Below are 25,118 nucleotides of genomic sequence, written 5' to 3'. Positions count from 1 at the left end.
CCAAGGACTCCATAAGCCTTTATCTCTGTGGTGATTGTGAAAGGACATCATTTGAATTTTAGTCTAGTACATATTTGCAATGAGATACCACTCTTGAGAAACAGGTTTCATCCTTTGAAGCTCTGTTCAGAGATACCCATCTCTAGTTAGTTCAATTTGTACCTAGAAACTGGTTTAGATATTAAGTCTGAATTCAACAAGAAATTGTAATCCAAATTATACTTCTTACAATATATATATATATATATATATATATATATATAATAGAAAAGTAAAGCGAGAAACAGATCCTTAAGATAAAAGTTAAAACGTTATTAGCCAACGTTAAAAACAGTGCTTACAAGAACAAACAAAAAAAAATAAGCACAGAGACTGCCATAGGAGCTCTTACGCGTTTCGGCTGCTGGCCATAATCATAGATCCTAACTCCTGTTCTTTTCCCTTTGTTTAAAACCCCACTACAGTCTGGTTATTGGTCAATTTAAATTAGTGAAGGCCAGCCCTGTTAACCTATTCAGTACCACTGATTCTGAAAGGTAAATCTATACATAGGTAAACTCTACAATGAATTATACATATTAAAAGCAAAATTGGAAAAAATAATAATAGAATCTGATGCTGACAGGGCAGAAAGTGTAATAAATTGAAAAAAAAAAAAAAAGAGTACATAATAGATATACACAGATTAATGCAAATTTACATTTAAATTCAAACAAAAATCATGAAGCTGTATTCACTGAATTTGTATACAGGCAGTCCTCGGGTTACAGACATCCGACTTAAGTACAACTCGTACTTACATACACAGATAATAGAGCTTTATCGACAATCCTTCTTTCCAAGATAATCCAAAATACTGAAAATCCATTTGTCACAAGGACAGAAAGTGATTTGAAATTTTCTGAACAGGGGCACAGATAGCAAAACAAACCTTATCCTATGCTATCCAAAACAAAAAAAAAATGTTTGGCTAGAGTTTCACCTAAAAAAAGTGCCTGTTCCAACTTACATACAAATTCAACTTAAGAACAAACCTAAAGTCCCTATCTTGTACGTAACCCGGGGACTGCCTGTATATATATCTATCAAATTTGTATGTGTGTATGTATACATGTCTATATGTGTCTATATATGTGTAAATATGTATGTGCCCACATATATACATACATAAATACACATATATATATATATATATATATATATATATACACACTACTGTGCTCTTCACAGTAATTAGTTTTTATTTGTTTTTAATAGAAATACTTTAAATTCCTATGTTCTTCACAATATTCATTTTATTTTTAGATATAAATAAATAAATATATATATATATATATATATATGTTCATATAGATATTGAGGAATAGATATATATTTTATAAAATATATTTATATGTTTATATATAAATATAAATATATATATATATATATATATATATATATATATATATAAAATAGTTCCTTCTAAGTGCAGTACATAGGTATTTGATGTATTCATAGCGCAACTTCGGTTTCAGTGCAGTTGGTCTAGCGCAGCTTCGGGTCAGTATGTGAGCGATAAAATGAAAAGGCTTTTTAGCACCACCCGTAGAAGTCTATAGGGAAAAAGCGTTAGCATGATCGCAATATCCGAACTCCAGAACTTTTACTTTCAACTTGTGAAACCAGCCCTATTGATTTACCTTGAGCACAGATAGTGCTTAAGAGTGAAAAAAAAAGTATTGCTACACTTGTAATCTAGCCCATAGTATTTGACATATAAAACAAGACCTTGCATATACATTCATTGTGTACATTCTATCATTCTATCTATCATTCCTCTGATACCTTGGCAAGCCATACTTAGAAAATGAGACTCCAGCATATACATTATCTGTTCCCATATCTTCTTTAATATACCTTCCCTCTCTTCCTTCGTAACCTTGTCCATAATAAGGCTATGCTTTTTCTCTAACACACTGCTATTACTGTCACACAGATTATTTCTTGTCTTCCTATACTCAGGCCCACAAGTTCTGAGCCATGATTTAAACTTGCAGTTTACACATTGTCCTCCTTCACCTAAACTTTGCTGTTCATGGAGCCAACCTTTTTTTACAGCGACATATAATGGCCACACTCAAGTAGCAGTAAAGACTATGAAGCCAGGAACTATGTCTACAGGAGCCTTTCTAGAGGAAGCAAACCTTATGAAGAGTCTTCAACATCCTCGCTTGGTGCGCCTTCATGCAGTGGTAACTGAAGACGAACCCATATATATAATTACTGAATATATGGAAAAGGGGAGCTTGTTGGACTTTTTGAAGAGCCAGGAAGGCAATAAGCAGCCATTACCACGACTCATTGACTTTTCAGCCCAGGTGAGGCCCAGATCTACAGAGATAAATTTAATTTTCCTTACCCATGGTTTTTTTTCCATTTCTAATCTATGACTGTCTTGTCACAGGCCTGAATAATCTAATGCTCACAGGTGCTGTGTGCTACAACTATGAGATCTGTCAGGTCTGCATGGTCCCTTGAGGGTTTTAATAAAATTGATTTTTTTTTTACTATATATCATTCAGGGGATCCTCTACAGTTCTAGATGAAAAAGATAGATGAATGCAGTACAATATAATACACTATTTGAACTAGTGAATTATGTATATGAAATCACACAAATAGTAAATTAAACTTTCAAAAACTGTAAGAAACCGGCTTAAAGAGGTTTCCACAGAACTTTAGGGAAGGAGAAATTTAAAAAATTGATAACTGATTAAATAGTAAAATGACTGCCTAATGTATTTGAATAAGATGTCATGTGCCCCCCAAATTTGCAGGTTACATTTTGCTAATCCAATAACACTTCCTGAAACATTCTTATAGTAGAAATGGCTCTTCTAACGAGCGCTGCGGAATCTGTTGGCGCTCTACAAAAACCTGATAATAATAATAATAATAATTCTAAAGGGTTTTTAGAGAAAGAAAGAAAGTAGTGGAGCCGCCATTCTATACTCCCAAAGTGTATTTCAAATTCCAAGGTCACATTCATTTTGTAAGTTTAGAAAATTTCATATGGTAAAGTCATGTAATATTAAAGGGACACTCAAGTCAAAATAAACTTTTATGATTTAGATAGAGCATGCAGTTTTAAGACACTTTCCAATATACTTCAAGGGTCCTATTTATGAAAGTCCTGTCGGACAATGAGGAGAGCAATACGCTCTCCGCATTCAGCATTGCACTAGCTGCTCTTATGAGCTGCTGGTGCAACTCCGCCCCCTGCAGATTCGCGGCCAATCGACCGCTAGCAGGGGGGTGTCTATCAACACGATCGTATTCGATCGGGTTGAATTGCAGTGATCTCTGTCCGCCTCCTCAGAGCAGGCGGACAGGTTATGGAGCAGCGGTCTATAGACCGCTGCTTCATAACTGGTGTTTCTGGCGAGCCTTCAGGCTCGCCAGAAACACGGATCCTCAAGCTCAATACGGAGCTTGATAGATAGGCCCCCTATTATCAAATTTTGCTCAGTCTTTTTATATTCACACTTTCTGAGGAACAAGATCCAACTGAGCATGTGCAAAAGCTCACAGGGTATACGTATAGTAGTCTATGATTGGCTGATGTCTGTCACATGATACAGGGGGCCGGGAAATGGGAGAAAAAATACAATTTGTCATAAAAAAATCTACTACTAATTCAAAATTCAGAGTAAGTTATGTTGCATTGTCTTTTTATTATGTACATGTTAATTATGTAATTCTACAGCATTGAGTGGTCCTTTAATGGTACACTATATGCCAGATTACGAGTGGAGCCCTAACGTTTGCACACAAGCAATATCATGTTTCCGCGTTTGTTTTCATGCAAGTTAAATAGCACTCATATTACAAGTTGAAAGTAAATGTGAATGCGTGAGAGCAATAAGAATTTATGCTAGAATGATTACCGCGACCTCAGAGCTCTGGTTAACTGTTTCACAAAAAAGTGTCACAAAACACATCAACAATACAATACAAAGTATAGTTATACTCATAATAACACTATCTTATCAAAATTATTTTAAAAATATTGCACAGAAAAGTTAGAAGGGCTCAAACATATAAGATCTAACGTGTTAGGAAAAAAAGGCAGGCAAAGGGCTTTAACATAAAGATACATACAAATACATGTTTAAAAATGTATATGTATGTATTTGTATGTGTATATATATATATATATATATATATATGTATTTACAGACAAATATACACATATTAACACATACATACATATGTACACATATATAGACATCTATATATATATATACATATATATATCTATATATATATATATATATATAGGTACTTACTTTCCGAAATGGAGGCTTAAATGTACCCCTTTAAATTGTCTTTCTTGTTATTTGATTAAAACATATATATATATATATATATATATATATATATATATATATATATATATATACATATACTGTATGTATATATATATATATATATATAATATATATATAAAAGTGCATTGGAGTCCTTTGCAGTCAAGTACATGAAAACATGTAAAAGTATATTTATGCAATATTAATTTTTAATAAATGTTTAAACTATGTAGTTACTGTAAATATTTCATATTCCTGAGTTCTGCACATAGTTATTCCGATACATATCTTTACCTATATACAGGGATTTTTTTCTGCCGGTTTGCAACGGTACGCCATACCAGCACCTCTGCACGCAGTACAGGCACCTCTTAAAAGCACAAGTGACTAATGGATGAACACTTCCTTCTAACAAGCACGGCTGCCGTGCATTAATTTGTTAGGCCCCGTGTAAATGACAATTAAGGCCGCGCATCACGGGGGCGTTTACAATCTCTGAGTCCTTAGCGCACCAAAAGCCTCACAATAGCTGAGCCAGGAGCAGCGACGAACAGCAACATAGAGGTATAGCTTTGATTCTCCAAAAGCCTAACAGCAGCTGAGTTTGGAGCAGTGAGGTGCGTGCGACATTGAGGTATAGCTTTGATGCGCAAAAAGCTTCACAGCAGTTGCGTTAGGAGCAGCAAGATTGAGGTATAGCTTTGATACACAGCACCATATACTGAGGTATAACTCTGATGAACAGTGCCATATAAATGAGGTGTAACTGCTACTCAGTGCTGTATACCAAAGGATAGCCCTGCTATGATATCTAGCACATTTTGTTTGTTGCCAAGTCCAGTATATGTGATTTTTTTTTTTTGCTCAGCTCCTGAAGAGCAGCTGTTGCCCAGGAATAGAAGACTTACTGCTGGGGGCAGGTAATTACAACAAAGAGTGAAAAATAATGCAGTTATTGAGTAAACATCATAGAGGTACACAACCCACTGCAGGCCACCTTCCTCACACAAGCGCAGAACACAGTACCACAATTCCAGAATGCAAACTGCCTTGGCTAGTGTTAGCTATTCATTGTACTGTGCACAGGGTTTAGGCTAGTGCAGCAGGATGTGCTGAATAAAGTGTGACTGCAGAGGAGCACACAGTGTGTGTGCAGAGACAAACACACATCACTAGATCTTGTGATAATTATTATAGATAATTTGTTCAAAATTCTTTCTGAACTCTAGAGGTATATTTTCACCACAGAGGTGCAAAACAGTGGGGTTAACCATTAGAACATGCCATACTGTATTACATAACACAATACAATAATGGGAGAGTGAGGGAGAAGAGATGGAGGCAGAAAGTGCAAGAAGAAAGGATGGCCCAGATTACGAGTTTTGCGTTAGAGGCTGTGCGGTGCTAACGAGCAGTTTTCTCTCACCGCTCACTTACCTACAGCGCTGGTATTACGAGTTTTCAGAAACCCTTCGTTAAAAGACAAGAAGTGAGCGTTGAGCAAAATTTTGCTCCTTACCGCACTCCAATACCAGCGCTGCTTAAGTCAGCAGTGAGATGGTTGTACGTGCTCGTGCACGATTTCCCCATAGGGATCAACGGGGAGAGCCAGCTGAAAAAAAGTCTAACACCTGCAAAAAAGCAGCATAAAACTCAGTAACACAGCCCCATTGATTCCTATGGGGAAATAAAATTTATGTCTACACCTAACACCCTAACATGAACCCAGAGTCTAAACACCCCTAATCATACACTTATTAACCCCTAATCTGCTGCCCCCGACATCGCCAACATCTACATTATATTATTAACCCCTAATCTGCCGCTCCGGACACCGCCACCACCTACATTATACTTATGAACCCCTAATCTGCTGCCCCCAACATTGCCACCACCTACATTATATTTATTAACCCCTAATCTGCCACCCCCAATGTCGCTGCAACCTACCTACACTTATTAACCCCTAATCTGCCGCCCCCAACATCGTCGCCACTATAATAAACATATTAGCCCCTAAACCGCCGCATTCCCACCTCGCAAAAATAAGTTAAATATTATTAACCTCTAATCTGCCGTCCCTAACATCACCGCCACCTACCTACATTTGTTAACCCCTAATCTGCCGCCCCCAATGTCACCGCCACTATATTAAAGTTATTAACCCCTAAAGCTAAGTCTAAACCTAAACCTAACACCCAATAACCTAAATATAATTACAATACATCTAAATAAATATTCCTATCATTACCTAAATAATTCCTATTTAAAACTAAATACCTATAAAATAAACCCTAAGCTAGCTACAATATAACTAATAGTTACATTGTATCTAGCTTAGGGTTTATTTTTATTTTACACACAAATTTGTATTTATTTTAACTAGGTAGAATAGTTATTAAATAGTTATTAATTATTTAATAACTACCTAGCTAAAATAAATACAAAAGTACCTGTAAAATAAAACCTAACCTAAGTTACAATTGCACCTAACACTACACTATAATTAAATAAATTAACTAAATTAAATACAATTAAATAAATTACATACAATTAGCTAAATTAAATTAAATTAGCTAAAGTACAACAAAAAAAACACTAAATTACAGAAAATAATAAAAAAATTACAGAAATTTAAACTAATTACACCTAATCTAATAGCCTTATTAAAATAAAAAAGCCCCCCCCAAAAAAAAACTAGCCTAAACTAAACTACCAAAAGCCCTTAAAAGGACCTTTTGCCTGTAAAACAAAATACAAACAACCCCCCCAAACAGTAAAACCCACCACCCACACAACCAACCCCCAAATAAAAACCTAAGCTCCCCATTGCCCTGAAAAAGGCATTTGGACGGGCAATAGGATTGAGCTCGCATTCTATTGGCTGATTGGATCAGCCAATAGGATTGAACTTCAATCCTATTGGCTGATTGCATCAGCCAATAGGATTTTTTCTACCTTAATTCCGATTGGCTGATAGAATTCTATCAGCCAATCGGAATCTAAGGGACACCATCTTGGATGACGTCACTTAAAGGTACCTTCATTCAGCTTTAGTCGTCGCCAGAAGAGGATTCTCCGTGTCGGATGTCTTCAAGATGGACCCGCTCTGCGCCGGATGAATGAAGATAGAAGATGCCTTCTGGATGAACTGCCCGTCTGGAGGACCACTTCTGCCCGGCTTGGATGAAGACGTCGATCTTCAGGGGGTTAGTGTTAGGTTTTTTTAAGGGTGTATTGGGTGGATTTTATTTTTAGGTTAGGGACTTTGGGCGGCAAAAGAGCTAACTGCCCTTTTAAGGGCAATGCCCATCCAAATGCCCTTTTCAGGGCAATGGGGAGCTTAGTTTTTTTTAGTTAGGGTTTTATTTGGGGGGTTGGTTGTGTGGGTGGTGGGTTTTACTGTTGGGGGGGTTGTTTGTAGCTGATTACTTTGAGGCAATGCCCCGCAAAAGGCCCTTTTAAGGGCTATTGGTAGTTAAGTTTAGGCTAGGTTTTTTTTTTATTTTGGGGGGCTTTTTTATTTTAATAGGGCTATTAGATTAGGTGTAATTAGTTTAAATATCTGTAATTTGTTTATTATTTTCTGTAATTTAGTGTTTTTCTTTTTGTACTTTAGCTAATTTAATTTAATTTAGCTAATTGTATGTAATTTATTTAATTGTATTTAATTTAGTTAATTTATTTAATTATAGTGTAGTGTTAGGTGTAATTGTAACTTAGGTTAGGTTTTATTTTACAGGTACTTTTGTATTTATTTTAGCTAGGTAGTTATTAAATAGTTAATAACTATTTAATAACTAATCTACGTAGTTAAAATAAATAAAAACTTGCCTGTAAAATAAAAATAAACCCTAAGATAGCTACAATGTAACTCCTTGCCCAGTGTGCTTAGAGGAATGTGGCTGCACCTCACTGACGAGGCCCATAGGAGGCCGAAACGATCGTCTGGGGTTGTCATGTTCCTTGTTCAGAGGAGAATTGCCTGGTATTTCGGGGCTGGACTGACCTTACTTGGCAGGATCAGACTGATATACTTCAGGAAAGTTTTCTTCTGTGAAAAGCACACTGGTCTAAAAGAGGCTGCTTCCGGGTGGTAAATCGCCATAGAACAAGCCACTGAGCTGTTGTTCGTTCCTGGTAGAGCGCTTCTCTCTTTGTATGCAAATTATTATGACCCTGGGGAAGTCTCCCTATGGGTGATGGGGGAAACCAGACGTGGACTCCTTGCCCAGTGTGCTTAGAGGAATGTGGCTGCACCTCACTGACGAGGCCCATAGGAGGCCGAAACGATCGTCTGGGGTTGTCATGTTCCTTGTTCAGAGGAGAATTGCCTGGTATTTCGGGGCTGGACTGACCTTACTTGGCAGGATCAGACTGATATACTTCAGGAAAGTTTTCTTCTGTGAAAAGCACACTGGTCTAAAAGAGGCTGCTTCCGGGTGGTAAATCGCCATAGAACAAGCCACTGAGCTGTTGTTCGTTCCTGGTAGAGCGCTTCTCTCTTTGTATGCAAATTATTATGACCCTGGGGAAGTCTCCCTATGGGTGATGGGGGAAACCAGACGTGGACTCCTTGCCCAGTGTGCTTAGAGGAATGTGGCTGCACCTCACTGACGAGGCCCATAGGAGGCCGAAACGATCGTCTGGGGTTGTCATGTTCCTTGTTCAGAGGAGAATTGTCTGGTATTTCGGGGCTGGACTGACCTTACTTGGCAGGATCAGACTGATATACTTCAGGAAAGTTTTCTTCTGTGAAAAGCACACTGGTCTAAAAGAGGCTGCTTCCGGGTGGTAAATCGCCATAGAACAAGCCACTGAGCTGTTGTTCGTTCCTGGTAGAGCGCTTCTCTCTTTGTATGCAAATTATTATGACCCTGGGGAAGTCTCCCTATGGGTGATGGGGGAAACCAGACGTGGACTCCTTGCCCAGTGTGCTTAGAGGAATGTGGCTGCACCTCACTGACGAGGCCCATAGGAGGCCAAACGATCATCTGGGGTTGTCATGTTCCTTGTTCAGAGGAGAATTGCCTGGTATTTCGGGGCTGGACTGACCTTACTTGGCAGGATCAGACTGATATACTTCAGGAAAGTTTTCTTCTGTGAAAAGCACACTGGTCTAAAAGAGGCTGCTTCCGGGTGGTAAATCGCCATAGAACAAGCCACTGAGCTGTTGTTCGTTCCTGGTAGAGCGCTTCTCTCTTTGTATGCAAATTATTATGACCCTGGGGAAGTCTCCCTATGGGTGATGGGGGAAACCAGACGTGGACTCCTTGCCCAGTGTGCTTAGAGGAATGTGGCTGCACCTCACTGACGAGGCCCATAGGAGGCCGAAACGATCGTCTGGGGTTGTCATGTTCCTTGTTCAGAGGAGAATTGCCTGGTATTTCGGGGCTGGACTGACCTTACTTGGCAGGATCAGACTGATATACTTCAGGAAAGTTTTCTTCTGTGAAAAGCACACTGGTCTATAAGAGGCTGCTTCCGGGTGGTAAATCGCCATAGAACAAGCCACTGAGCTGTTGTTCGTTCCTGGTAGAGCGCTTCTCTCTTTGTATGCAAATTATTATGACCCTGGGGAAGTCTCCCTATGGGTGATGGGGGAAACCAGACGTGGACTCCTTGCCCAGTGTGCTTAGAGGAATGTGGCTGCACCTCACTGACGAGGCCCATAGGAGGCCGAAACGATCGTCTGGGGTTGTCATGTTCCTTGTTCAGAGGAGAATTGCCTGGTATTTCGGGGCTGGACTGACCTTACTTGGCAGGATCAGACTGATATACTTCAGGAAAGTTTTCTTCTGTGAAAAGCACACTGGTCTAAAAGAGGCTGCTTCCGGGTGGTAAATCACCATAGAACAAGCCACTGAGCTGTTGTTCGTTCCTGGTAGAGCGCTTCTCTCTTTGTATGCAAATTATTATGACCCTGGGGAAGTCTCCCTATGGGTGATGGGGGAAACCAGACGTGGACTCCTTGCCCAGTGTGCTTAGAGGAATGTGGCTGCACCTCACTGACGAGGCCCATAGGAGGCCGAAACGATCGTCTGGGGTTGTCATGTTCCTTGTTCAGAGGAGAATTGCCTGGTATTTCGGGGCTGGACTGACCTTACTTGGCAGGATCAGACTGATATACTTCAGGAAAGTTTTCTTCTGTGAAAAGCACACTGGTCTAAAAGAGGCTGCTTCCGGGTGGTAAATCGCCATAGAACAAGCCACTGAGCTGTTGTTCGTTCCTGGTAGAGCGCTTCTCTCTTTGTATGCAAATTATTATGACCCTGGGGAAGTCTCCCTATGGGTGATGGGGGAAACCAGACGTGGACTCCTTGCCCAGTGTGCTTAGAGGAATGTGGCTGCACCTCACTGACGAGGCCCATAGGAGGCCGAAACGATCGTCTGGGGTTGTCATGTTCCTTGTTCAGAGGAGAATTGCCTGGTATTTCGGGGCTGGACTGACCTTACTTGGCAGGATCAGACTGATATACTTCAGGAAAGTTTTCTTCTGTGAAAAGCACACTGGTCTAAAAGAGGCTGCTTCCGGGTGGTAAATCGCCATAGAACAAGCCACTGAGCTGTTGTTCGTTCCTGGTAGAGCGCTTCTCTCTTTGTATGCATATTAGTTATATTGTAGCTAGCTTAGGGTTTATTTTACAGGTAAGTATTTCGTTTTAAATAGGAATTATTTAGTTAATGATATTAATTTTTAGTTAGATTTCTTTTAATTATATTTAAGTTAGGGGGTGTTAGGGTTAGGGTTAGACTTAGATTTTGGGGTTAATAACTTTAATATAGTGACGGCAACGTTGGGGGCGGCAGATTAGGGGTTAATAAATGTAGGTTAGGGACGGCAGATTAGGGGTTAATAATATTTAACTAGTGTTTGCAAGGCGGGAGTGCGGCGGTTTAGGGGTTCATATATTTTTATAGTGGCGGCGATGTCCGGTTCGGCAGATTAGGGGTTAAAAATTTTCTTTTAGTGTTTGCGATGTGGGAGGGCCTCGGTTTAGGGGTTAATAGGTAGTTTATGGGTGTTTGAGTACTTTTTAGCACTTTAGTTAAGAGTTTTATGCTACGGCTTTGTAGTGTAAAACTCTTAACTACTGACTTTAATATGCGGTACCAGTCTTGACAGCAGAGGGTGTACTTCTCACTTTTTGGCAGACTCGTAATACCGGCGCTATGCAAGTCCCATTGAAAAAAGAGGATACGCAATTTACGTAAGTGGATTTGCGGTATTGCCAAGTCTGGCCAAAAAAGTGAGCGGTAGACCTGTACCTTCAAGACTCGTAATACCAGCGGGCGTTAAAAAGCAGCGCTAGGACCGGCTAACGCTGCTTTTTAAGCTTACCTCAAAACTCGTAATCTAGGCGGATGTTTGTAAATTGTGCAGATGTGTTATTTCTCTTCATCCTTTATCTCCTCCCTACACTTCTCTTTTTATTACCTCTGTCCATACTTTTGCAGCTGAATTTATTCCTCTTTTGCAGAAAATGAGAGCAATATTTAAAATGGAGAGAGAAAACTGTGCCCGGAATCATATTCCAGGTGCAGAAGATATGAAATGGGAACAGGGAGCAGGAGGGAACATTGCCACACACCCATGGTCCCTGAACATGAATGAAGCCAGCTGTATGTCCACACACAGAAAGCAGAACTCAGTCACCCTGTTCCATCACTATGCCATAAAGACATCAAGTTCAGGGGCCATGGGTGTGTGGGCATATATCAGGTCTAGAATTGTCACTAGTCTGAGTACTATCTGATAGGATGGGGCAAACAGCACCCATATAAATTACATAATTTGCAGAAATTATTATTTGCATTATTTGACTACATGGTAAAAGCATTAATGAGGCCGCCATTGTTATTAACTATGTGCACCTTTTTATAATTATGAGTGCTGTACTATTGGAACATCTCTATAGATAAATAGAGTGATTAATATTTGAGTGATTAATATTTATTAAAAAGGGCAGAGCTTTTATACATGGGCCTCTGGGTTGTACTTGCCCCCTAGGTCAGAAATTGCCAGATCCTCCACTAGCATGGTTTCTTTTAGGAATGGGAAGCTTATCATTAGAATGTTTGCCTATAACTATGGTTGTTAAATAAAATCTATGTGTGTCAGTGTGTCTGTGTTAATGTTTGTGTGTGTGTGTTAGTGTGTCAGTGTCTCTATGTCTGTTAGTATGTCTTTGCATATGTGTGTGTTTTAAGTTTGTCTGCATGCGTCTGTGTCAGACTGTCAGTGTCTTTGTGTGTATGAGTTAGTGTGTATGTGCCTTAGTGTGTATGTGTGTGTTTAGTGTCTGTGTTTAACATTTCTGTGTGTGTGTTAGTATATGTCAATAAGTAGGCATGAGTATACGGATGCTTTATTAGCATCTAAAGTGTATTGCACTCTCACAAAATAAATAACCAGCTTCAAAAAGAGCCACATGCCGCAAGCAGCCCCAGGGAACCAAGCTGCCCACGTCCTCTGAGTCAACCTTGTTGCTTTCACCTCCAAAATAAGAGAGCTCACAATAGTGTAGCAGATTTCAGACAATGTGGTAGGCGCACAAACTGGTTATACTCACAAGATTGCAGTTAAAATAAGCCTTTTATTCAAATCATCACAAAGGTGTCTTCAGGTGCAGCTTCAAACTGCCTCTGGAAGCAACATCTAAACAAGAGCTGTGCATCAGGAACATCATGAAATGGATTTCAATGGAAGAGCAGCTGTACACAAGCCTCATATCAACATGCACAATTCGAAGTGTCATGAACTCATGTTCACAATGGCACAATCCCATTAACAAGTTCAATAATGTAGGATCAAGCATTATAAAATGCACGTGTTGAGACCGTGATTGGACTTTGTTTTAACATCTTCTATGCAGTTTTAGTACTATTAAACTATAAGTATAAGAAGATATCATAAGTCCCTTTAATAGAAACCTGTAGTCTCCATCTTGTTTTCAGATCACACCAAACCAGAAACGGTGCTTTAACAAATACAAAAATTAAATTTTGTTAAAAACAATACTTGTCTAATGTTACAAGTGACAGTATAGTGATTGAGCAGTAATGCCAGTATGCCCATCATGTCAATATATAAATGGCATTCTGATGGTTAAGTAGGGGTGAGGATGGAAACAGATTGCAATAGGTGCCCTTGGAACTCATGTTTGCACAATCCCATTTTCAAGCCTGGTTATGAAGATGGTTGTACTTTTAATGACAATCACGACAATGCAAATGTGACTTAGATTAAACATTCACAGAAGAGATTTACTGCACACCATTTGTAGATGTTGGGTCCTGATGTGACTACCTGCAGATCCCGTTAGCTGTAGAGCAGTGGTTCTCAACCAAAGTGAGCTCAAGGCCCGGTAAATTTTAGCTAGACATGTCCAGGGCCCGGTAGTTGTATGCCCGGTAGTTGTATATATGTGTATGTATGTGTATGTATGTGTATGTATATATATATATATATATATATATATATATATATATATATATATATATATATATAGTGAGCAGCAGGGGCGGGCTGATCAGCCAAGCAAATAGGACCTGGGCCAAACTACCAGCAAGTAAGGGGGCCCACAAATGGCATCTCCACAGATCCTGGTGCATTCCGTAAGCTGGAGTTTTCAATTGCCCTATCAGTAACTAAGCAAGTAAGTGTGGGTTTAGTGGGGGCCCTGGCGGGGGTCTGTCGCTGTGAGGGCCATGGAGTGTGGGGTCTGGCCCTGGAGGTTGGGTGACCTTTCTCTGGACCTTAATGTTAAGGGGGCCTGGCTCTGGAGGTTGAGGGGCCTGTTGGGGGCAGGTCAGGGAGGCTACCATGTTCATTTGCATAAAATGTAATACATTTTGGTCAGTGTGAGACAGTCTTCCTGGGGCCTTGATTGGTCTCAGTCTGCCCCTGGTGTGCAGTGGGGTAAGAGTGTGCAGTGGGGGCATGACAGGTCGGGGCCCACCAGCAGGGCTATCACGGCCCGGTACTGGGCCACGGCCCGGCTGTTGAGAAACCAGGCTGTAGAGGATATAATGTATATATATCATTGTAGATGCCCACACAATATGATTAATAGAGCTTTAATGAATCAATACCATGGGGTAGATTTAACAAGCAGCATGCAGTCTACCCCCGTAGTTTCCAGATTGCAGGAAAAAAGTTAAGAAGCAGCAGTCGTAAAATCAGATACGATAGGGATGATTGATACCCCCTGGTAGCGGCCGATTGCCTGAGAATCTGCAGGGGGCGGCATTGCACAAGAATTTCACTAGAAATGCTTGTGCAATGTTAAATGCCAACAGCGTATGCTGTCGGCATTTAGCGATGTTGGGCTGACATGATCCGCTACAGCGGATCATGTCCGTCTGACATTTAATAAATCGGCCCCCATGTATGCTAATGCACCTCTACAATGTCTCCTGTGGGTATTTTGGAGTGTTTTGCACATGTGCAAGATAATAGATTGTTTCCTAGTGTGGGAATAGTTACAAAGATGTGCAAAAGGCCATTCTAAAGCTTTATCAAATTCCTTCATGTGTCAAACTTAAAAAGACAAAACTGGCCTCTAAAGGGTATTGAAGAGTCTCTTGAAAATGGATTGTGAGTGGCGAGAACTTTTCAGCCCCATAGTAAAAATAGGACTTTTAGCAAGGATCCAGAAATACAATCGCGGGTGGGGGAAAGATGAGCTATTGCGATCGCATCAAATGAAAAGTGCCCTATTTCTGCAGCCTCAAGCCAGTGAGATGATGATCATGCTCTCCTCCAAGACAACATGCGCCTGTGAGAGTACTGCAATTGAGAATAATGGCTTGGGCACTCACTTGATTAGCTGTAGTGCCTATAGCCTATTCTTTAAAGAAAAGCAGTGCCTCCCAAGGCTGGCTTGAGAAATAGGGTAACCGTAGATTAAAATATGAATGAATAAAACATACGTATTTTACATGCATGCCTGAACTTCAGTCCTCCTAGGGAATAAGTCCTATAAACTGTTGTCTAATAGATTTGTATTTTCCGTACTACTCTTTTTTAACAGCATTTTCTTTTTGTTCTTAACTCTTGTTTTAGTCCTTTATGCAGTTGATTAAATATTTTTCCCTTTTGTTTCCACATCTCTTCTTCCAATCTGCTTTGTTTTATTTAGTTGAGTTTGCCATCTGTTATCAGATGTCTGAATTTTCCTTATGTGGAGGTTTCCTCAAACTCTTTTCATTGTAATTGATGGAATTTGTATTTGTTTCTACAGATTGCAGAAGGAATGTGGTTTATTGAGAGGAAGAATTATATTCACAGAGATCTAAGAGCAGCCAATTGCCTGGTCTCAGCGTCACTTGCATGTAAAATTGCAGACTTTGGATTGGCTCGAGTGATCGAGGACAGCGAATATACAGCAAGGGAAGGTAAGCAAGACAGAAGGTCACATACTGTAAATCCCGGAAAATTAAGAAATGAACACTGAGGCACACACAAATATACACGTAGGTATGTTATGAGACAATAGTGGACTTACTCAACAGAGGTTCCTGGTGCAAATATATTTTTTTACCCCTCCCCCAAAGGTAACTCAGTAGTAAACAATAGTAAGACTATAGATGCTGCTCTGTATAGTGATCTTAACCCCTTAAGGACCAGGAATTTTAGAGAAAAACTTGCCCAAAGTACCAGAGAATTTTTAGCATTTCTGATATCACTCAATTTAAACAGAGATAGAGCTTTTTTTATTTTTTTATTTATCTATCAATTTATATATATATATATATATACACAGTATTTTTGTAGACAACCCAAGGTATTGATCTAGGCCCATTTTGGTATATTTTATGCCACCGTTTCACTGCCAAATGCAATCACATTAACTTTTCCACAAACTTTCTTTTTCTTGCTAAAATTATTTACACACAGCTACTGCAGTCATAAGTTCAGAAATAGCAGACATGCATGACTTTGCCATTGTTTTTCAGTAATTAGAAGGTGGTGTCACGGTGGGCAAAGCACTTATCACTTTCGGAATGTGCGACCATGCCATATGCGCATATTTTTTACAAACGGGTCAGCGGTTGCAAAGTCCGACAAAGCACACACCCATCGGATTTTGCTACCGCCAAATGTGCCTGCATGAGGCTAGAGGACTCAGAATTAGGTGAAGACTGTGAAGAGGTTTTTGGCCATCAGATTTTGGGACCATGCTATCGCGCATGCGTCTCATGATCTATGAACTCTCACATGCGCACTTATTAGGTTGCATGAGTTGAACATGCACGCATGCACAATAGCATGGTCGCAAAATCTAATGGCTAAAATGTTCATAGTCTCCATCGGTTTCTTAGACCCGTAGCCTTATGCATGCTCATTTGGCGGTTGCAAAATCCGATGGGTGTGTGTTTTGTAACCACTGACATACGTGCAAAAATGCAGAACAGAGAATGTGAGAACTGCTTTGCCTACCGTGACATATATTTATTTACAAAATCTGCTGCTTCACAAAAAAAAAACAATTGTTACCAACTGAACTGAACCGTTATTAATTCTCCCCCTTCCCTTGTGCCTCTGCAAGGTTAAAATCATTGTGAAGCGTGCTGCTTTTCTATCACACAAGCACTGTCTTCCTCTTTCCAGGCTGGAGCGTGCCATGTGCGAAATTGGAGGAGTATTAGACAGCATACCGATGGGCGGTTTGTTCTGTCGGATTCTGTGCTCAGGAATGCAGTGACGTCACACGGTCGCACATTCTGTCGGGTCACAGAATCCGACAGATCATCGATGTTCTGTCTAAAATAGCTACCGTGTCAAGATTAGCTACCTCGATGTACACATGCTCACAATTTTGTAATTTAATTCCAGTTATTTCAAAAGCATCTTGGAAATGCAATTATGTCATTATAAGCATGTGCACATCCTCGGGTAGCTAAGTTCGACAGAGATAAAAATTAGACTGAGACTAAATGTCATCTCTGCCGAGATAAGCTACCCAAGGATGTGCGCATGCTTATAATTAAGCTCTCTTTATTTTTATTGAAAGTAAGACTTACAAATAAAAAAGACAACACTATTAATGAAGTCAAACAGTACAGAATGTATGTAATGATGTAAAAGAACAGACAATGTTCAATAGAATGTTAACAGTAGAATGTTAATTAAATGATATCAAAAGAAGCTTAAGGGGCCCATTTAACAAGCTCCGTAGGGAGCTTGACGGCCCGTGTTTTTGACGAGTCTTCAGACTCGCCAGAAACAGCAGTTATGAAGCAGCAGTCTAAAGACCGCTGCTCCATAACCTGTCTGCCTGCTCTGAGCAGGCGGACAGACATCGCCGCAATTCAAGTTCAACCCGATTGAGTACGATCGGGTTGATTGACAGCTCCCTGCTGGCGGCCGAATGGCTGCGAGTCAGCAGGGGGCGGCGTTGCACCAGCAGCTCTTGTGAGCTGCTGGTGCAATGCTGAATACGGAGAGCGTATTGCTCTCCTCATTCAGAGAGGTCTGGCGGACCCGATCCGCACTGTCGGATCAGGTCCGCCAGACCTTGTTAAATATAGGCCTATGTCTGAATGGGGAAAACATTATTACCCAGACAAGCAAATGATCTAAACCATGATATGACAAGGCAAATGAAAAAACATAATTTATGCTTACCTGATAAATTTATTTCTCTTGTAGTGTATCCAGTCCACGGATCATCCATTACTTATGGAATATATTCTCCTTCCCAACAGGAAGCTGCAAGAGTCCACCCACAGCAAAGCTGCTATATAGCTCCTCCCCTAACTGCCATATTCAGTCATTCGACCGAAAACATGCAGAGAAAGGAAAAACCATAGGGTGCAGTGGTGACTGTAGTTCAAATGAAAAAATTACCTGCCTTAAAGTGACAGGGCGGGCCGTGGACTGGATACACTACAAGAGAAATAAATTTATCAGGTAAGCATAAATTATGTTTTCTCTTGTTAAGTGTATCCAGTCCACGGATCATCCATTACTTATGGAATACCAATACCAAAGCTAAAGTACACGGATGATGGGAGGGACAAGGCAGGTACTTAAACGGAAGTTACCACTGCCTGTAAAAAACCCTTTCTCCCAAAAATAGCCTCCGAAGAAGCAAGGTATCAAATTTGTTAAATTTGAAAAGTATGAAGCGCAGACCAAGACTCCGTCTTGTAAATCTGTTCAACAGAAGCCACATTTAAAAAAGGCCCAAGTGAAAACCACAGCTCTAGTAGAATGAGCTGTAATCCCTTCAGGAGGCTGCTGTCCAGCAGTCTCATAAGCTAAATGAATTATGCTTTTTAACCAAAAAGACAGAGAGGCTGCTGAAGTCTTTTGACCTCTCCTCTGTCCAGAATAGACAACAAACAAGGTGAACGTTTGATGAAAACTGTAGTAGCTTGTAAGTAAAACTTTAAAGCACAAACCACGTCCAATATTGTGTAATAGACGTTCCTTCTTTGAGGAAGGATTAGGATACAAGCATGGAACAACTATCTCTTGAGTGATGTACTTGTTAGATACCACCTTAGGAAAAAACCCAGGTTGGTACGCAGGACTACCTTATCCGTACGAAGGACCAGATAAGGAGAATCACATTGTAACACAGATAACTTGGAGACTCTACGAGTCGAGGAATTAGCTACCCAAAAGGAACTTTCCAAGATAAAGATTGATATCTATGGAACAAAAAAGGTTCAAACGGAACTTCTTGAAGAACCTTAAGAATCAGGTTTAAGCTCCATGGCGGAGCAACAGTTTTAAACACAGGCTTGGATCTAACCAAAGCCTGACCAAATGCCTGAACGTCTAGAATACCTGCCAGACGCTTGTGCAAAAAAATAGACAGAGTAAAAATCTGTCCCCTTTTAAGGAATTAGCTGACAACCCTTTTCTCAAAAACATCTTGGAGAAAAGATAATATCCTGGGAATCCAGACTTTACTCCATGAGTAACCCTTGGATTCATAACAATCAGATATTTACACCATATCTATGTTCAATTTTCCTAGAGACAGGCTTTCATGTCTGTATTAAGGTATCAATGACTGACTCGGAGAAGCCATGCTTTGATAACATCAAGCGTTCAGTCTCCAGGCAGTCCATCTCAGATTGATTCTATTTAGATGGTTGAAAGGACCCTGAGGTAGAGGGACCTGTCTCAGAAGCAGAGACCGTGATGGAAAGGATGACATGTCCACCAGATCTGCATACCAGGTCCTGCGTGGCTACGCAGGCGCTGTCAAAAACACCAAAGCCCTCTCCTGCTTGGTCTTGACCTCCGGAGGAAATCCCACTCCCCCGGAAGAAAAGTCTGACGACTTAGAAAATCCACCTCCCAGTTCTCAACACCTGGGATATGGATAGCTGATAGACAAGAGTGAGTCTCTGTCCAGTGAATTATTGTAAGACTTCTAACATCGCTAGGGAACTTCTGTTCCCCCTTGATGGCTGATGTAAGCCACAGTTGTGTATATTGTCCGACTGAGTATGATGTACCTCAGAGTTGCTAACTGAGGCCAAGTCTGAAGAGCATGGAATATCACTCCCAGTTCCAGAATATTTATTAGAAGGAGGGTCTCCTCCTAAGTCCACTATCCCTGAGCCTTCAGGGAGTTCCAGACTGCATCCCAACCTAAAAGGCTGGCATCTATTGTAACAATTGTCCCATCTGACCTGCGGAAGGTCATACCCTTGGACAGATGGACCCGACATAGTCACCAGAGAAGAGAATCTCTGGTCTCTTGGTCCAGGTTTAACAGGGGGACAAATCTGTGTAATCCCCGTTCCTCTGACTGAGCATGCATAGTTGCAGCGGTCTGAAATGTAGACGTGCAAACGGTACTATGTCCCTTGCCGCTACCATTAAGCCGATTTCATTCATGTACTGAGCCACCGAAGGGCGCGGATGGGATGAAAAAAAAACACGGCAGAAATTTAGAAACTTTGACAACCTGGACTCCGTCAGGTAAATTTTCATTTCTACAGAATCTATCAGAGTCCCTAGGAGGGAAACCCTTGAGATTGGGGATAGAGAACTCTTTCCTTGTTCACTTTCCACCCATGTGATCTCAGAAATGCCAGTACTACGTCCGTATGAGACTGGGCAATTTGGATGTTTGACGCCTGTATCAGGATGTCGTCTAAATAAGGGGCCACTTCTATGCCCCGCGGTCTAAGGACCGCCAAAGCGACCCCAGAACCTCCATAAAAATGTAGATATCCCAAAGGAAAGAGCTACAAACTGGTAATGCCTGTCTAGAAAGGCAAACCTGAAAAACGATGGTGATCTTTATGCATCACAATGTGAGGATAAGCATCCTTCAAATCCATTGTAGTCCTCTATTGACTCTCCTGGATCATAGTTAAGATGGTACGAATAGTTTCCATCTTAAATGACGGAATTCTGAGGAATTTGTTTAAGATCTTTAGATCCAAAATAGGTCTGAAGGTTCCCTCTCCTTGGGAACCACAAACAGATTTGAGTAAAAACTCTGTCCCTGTTCCTCTCTTGGAACTGGATGGATCTCGTACACAATGTAAGAATGCCTCCTTCTTTATCTGGTTTGCAGATAATTGTGAAAGGCGAAATCTCCCCTTTTTTTGGGGGGGAATCTTTGAAATCCAGAAGATATCTCTGGGATATAAATTCCAATGCCTAGGGATCCTGGGCATCTCTTGCCCACGCCTGGGCAAAGAATGAAAGTCTGCCCCCTATAGGATCCGTTACCGGATAGGGGTCCGTTCCTTCATGCTGCCTTAGAGGCAGCAGCAGGCTCCTTGGCCTGCTTATCTTTGTTCCAGGTCCGATTGTCTCCAGACCGCCTTGGACTGAGCAAAAATTCCCTCTTGTTTTGCCTTAGAGGAAGAGGATGCCACACCTGCCCTGAAGTTTTTAAAAGGTACGAAAATTAGACTTTTTTTTTTTTTTTCTTTGCCCTTGATTTAGACCTATCCTGAGGAAGGGCATGACCTTTTCCTCCAGTGATATAAGCAATAATCTCCTTCAAACCAGGCCCGAATAGGGTCTGCCCCTTGAAGGGAAGTTAAGTAGCTTATTTATTAAAGTCACGACAGCTGACCATGATATAAGCCATAGCGCTCTGCGCGCCAGTATAGTAAAAAACAGAATTCTTAGCTGTTAGTCTAGTCAAATGAACAAGGCATCAGAAAACAAAGGAATTGGCTAGCATAAGCTTGTCAAATATATTCATCCAATGGAGTCGCTTAACTGTAAAGCCTCATCAAGAGACTCAACCCAGAACGCCGCAGCAGCAGTGACAGAAGCAATGTATGCAAGGGGCTGCAGGATAAAACCCTGTTGAATAAACATTTTTTATCCATTGGATCTAAAAAGCACAACTGTCCTCGTCAGAGGTAGTGGTACGCTTAGCTAGAGTAGAAACTCTTCTCTCCACCTTAGGAACTGTCTGCCAGAAGTCCCGTGTGGTGGTAACTATTAGAAAACATTCTTCTAAAAAATAGGAGGTGAAGAGAACGGCACACCTGGTCTATCCCATTCCTTATTAAAAAATTTTTAGTAAACCTCTTTAGGTATTGGAAAAACATCAGTACACACCGGCACTGCATATTATTTATCCAGTCTACACAATTTCTCTGGCCCTGCGATTGTACACATTCATTCAGAGCAGCCAAAGCCTCCCTGAGCAACAAGTGGAGGTTCTCAAGCATAAATTTTAAATGTAGAAATATCAGAATCAGGTTAAATCATCTTCCCTGAGTCAAAAAAAATCACCCACAGACTAAGCATATTGTGAGGTAGTATCATACATGGTTCTTAAAGCGTCTGTATGCTCTGTATCTACCCCCAGAGCTAACTGCTTTCCTTTAATTTCAGGTAGTCTGACTAATACTGCTGCCAGAATATTATTCACCACCTTTGCCATGTCTTGTAAAATAAACGCTATGGGCGCCCTTGATGTACTTGGCGCCATTTGAGCGTGAGTCCCTGAAGCGGGAGTCGAAGGGTCTGACACGTGGGGAGAGTTAGTCGGCATAACTTTCCCCTCGACAGAATCCCCTGGTAAAAGAAACGCTATGGGTGCCCTTGATGTACTTGGCGCCATTTGAGCGTGAGTCCCTAAAGCGGGAGTCAAAAGGTCTGACACGTGGGGAGAGTTAGTCGGCATAACTACCCCCACGACAGAATCCTCTGGTGATAATGTTTTTAAAGACAAAAAATGATCTTTATTGTTTAACATGAAATCAGTACATCTGGTACACATTCTAAGATGGGGTTCCACCATGGCTTTAAAACATAATGAACACAGAGCTTCCTCTATGTCAGACATGTTAGAACAGACTAATAATGAGACTAGTAAGCTTGGAAAACACTTTAAATCAAGTTAACAAGCAAATATATAAAATGTTACTGTGCCTTTAAGAGAAACAAATTTTGAAAAAAAGGCAGTAAAACAAACAAAATTTTTACAGTACATGTAATAAGGTAACAGAGCATTGCACCCACTTGCAAATGGATGATTAACCCCTTAATGCAAAAAACAGATAAAAAAAAAAAAAAAAATGACATAGACGTTTTTAAAAACAGACACAACAAACTGCCACAGCCAACAGTGGGAAGCTTCAGTTAACTGTTTCTATGCAAAATTTAAGCCAGCCATGTGGAAAAAACTTAGGCCCCAATAAGTTTTATCACCAAACATATGTTAAAAAACGATTAAACATGCCAGCAAACGTTTTAAAACACATTTTTACAAGAGTATGTATCTCTATTAATAAGCCTGATACCAGTCGCTATCGCTGCATTTAAGGCTTTACTTACATTACTTCGGTATCAGCAGTATTTTCTTAGTCAATTCCATTCCTAGAAAAATATTTTACTGCACATACCTTATCTGCAGGAAAACCTGCACGCCATTCCCCCTCTGAAGTACCTCACTCCTCAGAATGTGTGAGAACAGCAAATGGATCTTAGTTACGTCTGCTAAGATCATAGAAAAACGCAGGCAGATTCTTCTTCCAAATACTGCCTGAGATAAACAGCACACTCCGGTGCCATTTAAAAATAACAAACTTTTGATTGAAGAATAAACTAAGTAGAAAGCACCACAGACTCTCACGACCTCCTATCTATGTTGAGGCTTGCAAGAGAATGACTGAATATGGCAGTTAGGGGAGGAGCTATATAGCAGCTTTGCTGTGGGTGGACTCTTGCAGCTTCCTGTTGGGAAGGAGAATATATTCCATAAGTAATGGATGATCCGTGGACTGGATACACTTAACAAGAGAAAAACACGTTAGTCCTAAACATAATAATGTTAAAACCCCAGGACACATCAATGAGAGCTAAAAAGTATGCATGTGTATTCATACCAGAGAAACATCATAGGCTTATAAACGTATATGAATGGCCACCAAATATTTATATCTTTCTGTTGAGAGCACTGATGTCACACTTTGAGGACATATTCTCAGTATAGGTAAGGTAGGTTCTAACTAACATTTCTTTGCTCACTAGGAACCAAGTTTCCAATAAAATGGACAGCTCCCGAGGCAACAAATTATGGATCCTTCACTATAAAATCTGATGTCTGGTCATTTGGAATCTTACTGATGGAAATCATCACATATGGAAGAACTCCATATCCAGGTATGAATATTAGTATTATGAGGGCATAGTAGCATAAATACATATTTGTAAATAAATCACAATTTAAATATATCAATATATAAATGTGGAGTTTTTATTTGAAAACCACTTAACTTGCCATTCTTCTATGTGTGTTCCTAGGGATGACAACCATGGAGGTGATATCTGCACTTGATAGAGGATATCGTATGCCATGCCCTCAGCAATGTCCACAAGAACTTTATGAGATTATGTTGCAGACCTGGCAACAAGAACCTGAGCAACGACCCACATTTGAGTACATACAGAGTATCCTAGAGGACTTCTTTACTGCCACTGAGAGTCAATACCAACAGCAACCATGACCTTTTAATGTGCTAGCAACACAAACTTTATCCACTTTAGCGAAGACAACTGAGCCTGTCTAACTAACGGAAACTGTTTTCAGCTAGGTCAACAGCAACTCACCCTGACAAACTTAGTGTAAGTCATACCTAGCTAGGCCATGTCAACTAACCCTGCAAAGCTAACAACATCCTGAGCCTGGATATTGATATTAAGCTTTAATTTCACCAAACTTCATGAAGCCCTTACCTTGCCTAAACTATGACATCATTTCTGCTGTAAAACCCGAGACAACACCATAGTAATATTGAAGTCAGATATTGCATGTACTCTAGATACTGCTCAAAAAACCTGAAAATGAATAATTTATTAGTATTTAAAAGTGTTGGTTTAGTCAAAACTTTTCTCTGTTCCATCTTAAAGAGAATATTTATAATGTGTTAACAATGTTATGATTTTTGAAAAATGGATTATTCCTGTGTTGAAATAACTAAATGTTTCTGTGGGAGTTCCTCTTAGATTTAATTTAAATTTAAAAATATTTACTTAACATGAAGAAAAAATACTTTGTGTATAACTGTTACTTCTCATACAATCACTGTACTAACCCTAGCTAAGCACAAAAGCTGTGTAATGCAGCAGTGCTATGGCATAAAGGGAAGTCTGTCTTAAAAAGCAGGCTAAAAGTAAAAAGGTGAGTCATTGTGAACCTCATTTGCATATTTTACTCAGATTCCTTTGCTGCATTGGAAACAGTGTAGTCAGAGAGTGTCTGGGTTTAAAGCAAGTCTTCTGACTTGTTTAGATCTGTAAATGGTTTACACAAT

General features: G+C 40.2%; 1 protein-coding gene across 1 annotated transcript in view; it reads left to right on the top strand.

Annotated features, from left to right (window-relative positions):
- Positions 1-24,757, top strand: part of HCK (HCK proto-oncogene, Src family tyrosine kinase) — a 170,666-nt gene extending 145,909 nt beyond the window's left edge. The window contains exons 9-12 of the mRNA XM_053699297.1: positions 2,101-2,360; positions 15,599-15,752; positions 23,836-23,967; positions 24,109-24,757. Coding sequence (XP_053555272.1) covers positions 2,101-2,360; positions 15,599-15,752; positions 23,836-23,967; positions 24,109-24,311 — 749 coding nt within the window. The 3' untranslated portion in view covers positions 24,312-24,757. The remainder of the gene's footprint in view (positions 1-2,100; positions 2,361-15,598; positions 15,753-23,835; positions 23,968-24,108) is intronic.
- Positions 24,758-25,118: the final 361 nt, after the last annotated feature.

This window comes from Bombina bombina, chromosome 1 (genome assembly GCF_027579735.1).
Source record: "Bombina bombina isolate aBomBom1 chromosome 1, aBomBom1.pri, whole genome shotgun sequence".
NCBI classification, from domain to species: Eukaryota; Metazoa; Chordata; class Amphibia; order Anura; family Bombinatoridae; genus Bombina; species Bombina bombina.
Note: the sequence above shows the minus strand (reverse complement) of the source record. Positions and strands in the feature narration are given on the sequence as shown.